Source organism: Olea europaea, chromosome 12 (assembly GCF_002742605.1).
Source record: "Olea europaea var. sylvestris chromosome 12, O_europaea_v1, whole genome shotgun sequence".
In the NCBI taxonomy this organism is placed as follows: domain Eukaryota; kingdom Viridiplantae; phylum Streptophyta; class Magnoliopsida; order Lamiales; family Oleaceae; genus Olea; species Olea europaea.
In genome coordinates this window covers 26,226,355-26,231,887 of record NC_036248.1, presented here as the reverse complement: position 1 = coordinate 26,231,887, position 5,533 = coordinate 26,226,355, and the positions used below count along the sequence as shown (strand labels likewise).

Genomic DNA, 5,533 nt, shown 5'->3' with positions numbered 1-5,533 from the left:
TGAAATGCATGCAAGATTTTACTCAAATTACAGAATACACAGTTACTCACTGTTCTGAGTATATTCTAAAAATAACTTGTTTGCTAGCAAAAAGGAAGATAAAATTCTGCAATCCCACTTCCCATCATCTTATCGGCGATGTCTTGAGAGACAACAGACTATCCAAATGTGAAATCCTTGAATTGGCATCCCGGGATGGGCCAAATACCTCCCAGAAGCGAAGAGTCTCGTCCGCTCCAGCAGACACCACTGTTAGTCCATCTGGGCTCTGTAACATATAAATCAGATGAATTAAAGTTTTAGAACATTTTAATACTACACCCCAATATTAAGAAAGAGACCAAAGTCAAATTCATCTCAAAGTTTGAAATATTAAGTTAGACCTGGGATAAATGGAGAACTCTTGATGTATGATTCATCGACCCTCCAATTTTACACATCGAAGGGTACCTCCACAAACACAACTGGTTTTGACAACCGTAGCCAAAGCCGTGACCACTTAATATCTCTTGATGATGCTTGTTCCATTGCAACCCACTAATCTGTTCACATAACATCATATAATTTTAGTCAAAGCAATACAATTCTACAGATTAAACCCTAACCTTGGTTTTGAGACCATAATAAACCAAACACAATCACAAAAGAAACAAAGCATATGCGTGAATTTTTAGTGGTTCACCCTCAGTGTCAGAGTAACATTCACTTTGCTAATAAAGGTTCTCAACATATTGAACAATAATAGTACAAGCGATATAATGCATCTCACTCCATAAAAAGGGCATCCTAAAATCCTTTACATGGTAGGAATATTAGGCCAACCTAATACATGTATGGAGAAATACCTAATATACCTCTGAAAGTAGAGTCCAACAAAATTTTCCTTAAGTGGTAGTAATTAAATACCAGTGCATTTATAATAAGGTTGAGATTATATGTTTTAACTTGCCTGTGCTTTTGTGTCAATGCTGTTAATGCATGTACCCTTTTGTATATTCCATATCTTTATAGCACCATCATCGGTGCCTCCTCCAGAGGCAAGCACATCGTAGTTATATGGACACCAGGCGAGGGCCTTCACTGCAGCACAATGATCACTGAACCGATAGATGTATTGCATGGCTCCCATCTTGCGTGCATCCCATATGTAAACGAGGTTGTCATTACCTCCACTTGCTAGTCTGTTTCCCGTGTTCGACCATTTCAAACCGCAAACTTCATTAGTGTGCACTTCCATACAGCACGCCAAACTGTTCCTTGCTCTCACTGTAAACAAAAATTTGAGGAGTAAATGGTACACTCATTTGTTTACTATTTGGATTATAGTAGCGGGAAATGATCAAGCTTGATTACCATCGTGATTGATGATAGCATTATCACTACTTCCAGAAGTCAAAATCTGGCCATTCCATGCAACAGAACCCACCCTATTCTGATGCCCTGTAAGGCATCTCACCTGTATAATAAATGGAAAAGAGCTTGAGTCTAACTTGTATGAAAGAATGATTCAACCATTTTTGGCTAAGCTTAAAAAGTTCTCTTGTAATGAAATAAACAAAAGTAACTTGTTTACTTTTTTTTTTTTTTTTTTGAGCCAAACATGCTCTAACAATTCAGATCATGTAAAATGTCAGACTGAAGGTCATACAATCTTTAGAGTCTCGGCATCCCAAAGATATATTCTCGAGCACTGGTATCCTGCTGCTACTGTTTTGGCATCTTCCGACCAGGTAACACCAGTAGGATAATCATCACCATTGCTCACTTCTGACAATAATTCGGTTTTTCGATTATCAGCATTCCACAAGTATAATTTTGAGCCCAAAGCAATTGCAAGAAAGTTGGTTTTCCCCCAGTCCATGATGTTCAGGTAGAAATCGTTCATGATATTAGGTGCATCCAAAATACAAGATTCTCTCTGCAAAGAGTCTACCATGAGGATATTTAAGAGATTATTAACACATACTAATTAGCAAATAAGTCTGCTTGATCTCTTTATCGATATCTTTTATGTTTCTAAATGCATTTTCTTCTTGCCAAATATTTTTCAGAATGGCGATTTCAATCTTATATGTAAATCATTTTGTTGACAAGACCTACGAAACATAGCATACCAGTATTAGAACTGTACATTTAACATTTTAGGATCTAAGTTATTATATGTACCAGCCTCAAGTAAACCGAATGTTATTCAAGCTATGGATAGAAATAATAAAAAGAAAAACAACCAGAAATGATAAAGCACACATGAATTCATGGCAGTTCATCAATAAGAGATCTATGTTTACTTGATGCTGCAAATTTTAACCTTTTCACTATGAAATAGAGAACGGTACAAAGTCTTCTCAAGCTTCTCAGTCTATAACTCACATGAAAACGGCACCCTAACAAGTCCTTTGTACTGTAGAAGCTTTAGGTCATCCGGGAGAGAGAGAGAGAGAGGGGGGGGGGGGGGGAGGGGGGGGGGGGGGGGGGGGGGGGGGGATAACAGTACAACCCCAGAAATCAGTGTCTTATTTCAAATTTTGCTTTACCAAACAAGAATTGAGTCCGTCAACTTACCGAAATCAAACAGAAGCAGACCACAATTTTTTTTAGAAATTACATATGACAGAGAGAAAATTATAATTACAAGGGAAAGCCGCAAGTCTATTCTACAAATCTTTTACCTTTGGAAATTGTCGACGTGACTTGTGATTCAAGATCTCCTCATCACTCCGTCGCATCTCGTCTATTAGACGGTTTGATTTTCTACTCGATTTTGGGCTACCCCTAAAAACCAGCATTTGAAATGGCCTTCCTTCAACATCCAACTTCAGATTATTTTCCAGCTTTCTTCTATATTCAGCCTATCAGGTAATCCATACAAGAAAGTCCCCATATCAGAAATCCCTATTCTCATTACTGATTAAAATATCTCTAAGAAAGATCAGAAGAACCCCAGATATAAGGCACCATTTTATATTTTATTACACATTGTATATACAAATTTTATTGAACGGCAATCAAATCTCCAAGAACATAAAAAAACCCAAAAAAAATAATTCAAGAAAAAATAAAAAAGTTCCAAATAGAAAACTCAAGAAATCAAAATAGAAAATAATCGACTAACTTTAAACTTGGGCTTGCTGGATTTTTGATTCGGGGTTGTTAACAAAGTGTGGGCTTGATCAAGATCCATCAGGCTCCTATTCGGTATAAATCTATCTCCCTTCAAAAAGATAACAAGAAATTTAAAAAAATAAAATAAAATAAAAATTCAACAATCCAAGGAGATACAAAAGAATCCCTTCAGAAAATCCAGAAAAATTTCAGTATTACATACTGGAAAATCATACTCTACAGGACTGTTGTGGAGGCGAGTTGGTGAGTACCAATCGGATTGAAGTTTCCGATTGCTGTTTGTATCCATTATCGCAGAGAGTTTAATTTGTGCATACGAGTTTTCAAGAATTTTATTTTTTATATTGCTGTCTCGCGCCAAAGAGGCGTGTCTCTTCTATTTGATGTGAAGTGGCCGTTGCAATTATGTCTTAACCGTATGGGATCTTTCCCTTGCAATTTGAGAGGGAAGAGACAATATTTTATCCATGTTGAAAATTTATTATCGTGTGTTATGTTAGATGTCAAGTGTCTAAAAGCATTTTTCTGAACCCTTTTTTAAAATAGTAACAATAATAATAATAATTTTTTAAAGCTTATTTTCAATGATATATTTTGTTGACCCTAAAAAATGCACTAAAAAAATCTCGACCTCATCCCCTTCATGTATACATCATCTGCACATTGAATATCCTATTTGGAGGCAAAGGCCCCGATTGAGAAAAATGTTCGGCGACCGTTTACACTCCGATGATTAAATCAATGGTTGGACGAGAGAAAAAGAGAGTATAAGAGAGGGAGAGGGGTTTGGTTAGGATTAAGTGCTTGTTTGGTAGGGTTTTTGATAATTTCTTTTTTGACCGTTAGAGATAAAGTAGGTTCTACCTGTGAGAGAAGAATTCAAAAATGACGGCTGGAATAGTGAAATAACGATCAAAAAATTGATTTTAATTGAATTAAAATATCTATCAAACAAGCTCTAAGTTACTTACCTTCTATAAAGTGAAGCTACATATATATTGAAAGATGATAATGGGCCAAGTAACATTGATTGGTCGAGTCCAAGCCCAGACAACGTTACTTAATTTAGTAGTCCAATCCAATGAATAGTCGATGTCGTGTCAGTATATATGGAACCCCCTTTATCACACACACGCCACATAATTTATGGATATAATAATAATCTCCTATGTTTGAGTCATATATTAATGTACAGTTTAGACTTAGAAATATAAGTAGTCAACCAAATGAGGTCTTACAGGTTGCCTTAGAAACATGAGTGGCTCCAATAAATAAAGATTTACAAACTGCCTCTAAAATATGCATCGATCTCAAATAGGCGAGGAATTACGATTTTCCTCGAGAATATAAGCCGTTCTAATAAGTGAGGACTTACGAACTGTCTCAGAAAATACTTGTACAAGCCTGAATAGGTGACGGATTATAGATTGCCCCGAAAGATGTAGCATATAATTTGTCAAAATTTCAACATCTTCTTTATAATATGGACTAAACCAACCTATAATATAGTAGTACAATATATCTATTGTACGTGTACAAAATAAATTGGAGTCCACGCGATCTTCCAAATACTCATAATTATAAAGTGAATAATGACATGTCACATTTTTCCAAGATATAATATATAGAAAGCCAATCATGTATCATAGCAAGTCTTATGCTTGTACAACTTAGTGTAATAGTAGTTCTATAGTGAAGCAAATAATATGATGTTGATAACAAAATGAATATGAAGATAACATAGCATATGTATTTGCTATGAAAATAGTGTCACGTCTCATGATATGCTAGCAGTGTGTAACATATGTAGCTTACAACAATAATATAATGAATGTGTTAGCAGTAATATGTATTAATACTAAGATACTTGTATCAAAATAGTCTCCCAAGTCCATCAATGAATATTCATATAATGTGTTGACTTTTGGATAAAGATGATGCTCTGAAGATAAATAGATGCGATGAAGTTGGTGTAGAGATGAGATTCTAGATATAAGCAGTTGAGGCGATGCTTTGGGTATAAATTGTATAGGCGATGCTCTAGACATAAATAGTTGTGATAATGGATGGGATCAACCTCCAAGTTAACAAGGTGTGGCTCATTGTAAGAGGTATCACACTTGTCTTTGTCAAGGCTATTTCACTTCCTTGCAAGGTGGCTCTTTTGTGTAAGGGCTTCTTCCATGGTATTTGGTCTAATCATGGAAGGCTTCGTCTTCTAGGTATTAATGTGGAACTATTCCTCTCCTTACGAAGCGATAAATGACGTCCTTGCATGGTGGATGGTACATCCATGTAGGGGATAATTTAAATTATTTGAAGATTAGTAGATGGATATAGTTGAAGTAGAAGTAAAACTCTAAAAGATAAGCAACTATAATGCAGTTGATGCAGAGGCATGACGAACTCT

General features: G+C 35.7%; 1 protein-coding gene across 2 annotated transcripts; it reads right to left on the bottom strand.

The window, feature by feature from the left end:
- LOC111406201 (cell division cycle 20.3, cofactor of APC complex-like) lies at nt 1–3,545 on the bottom strand. 2 transcript variants are annotated; one of them, XM_023035474.1, is made up of 8 exons: nt 3,326–3,544; nt 3,113–3,211; nt 2,670–2,849; nt 1,649–1,918; nt 1,354–1,456; nt 950–1,266; nt 384–542; nt 1–268 (listed from the first exon to the last, which is right to left on the bottom strand). In XM_023035474.1, the coding sequence occupies exons 1-8, from the start codon at nt 3,410–3,412 to the stop codon at nt 125–127; spliced, it is 1,359 nt and encodes a 452-aa protein (XP_022891242.1). In that variant the 5' UTR covers nt 3,413–3,544; the 3' UTR covers nt 1–124. The 2 variants fall into 2 exon arrangements, with proteins under 2 accessions (XP_022891242.1, XP_022891243.1); XM_023035475.1 differs by lacking the exon at nt 1,649–1,918 and having other exon boundaries at nt 3,326–3,545.
- Between the last annotated feature and the right edge of the window lie 1,988 nt (nt 3,546–5,533).

What these genes read in the sequence shown, in the direction of transcription:
- LOC111406201 (XM_023035474.1), bottom strand. Translation starts at nt 3,412, where the DNA reads ATGGATACAAACAGCAATCGGAAACTTCAATCCGATTGGTACTCACCA. An exon ending in CACGTCGACAATTTCCAAAG is followed by an intron (nt 1,919 to 2,669) that starts GTAAAAGATTTG and finishes GACTCTTTGCAG; the next exon opens with AGAGAATCTTGTATTTTGGA. An exon ending in ATGCCGAGACTCTAAAGATT is followed by an intron (nt 1,457 to 1,648) that starts GTATGACCTTCA and finishes TTTATTATACAG; the next exon opens with GTGAGATGCCTTACAGGGCA.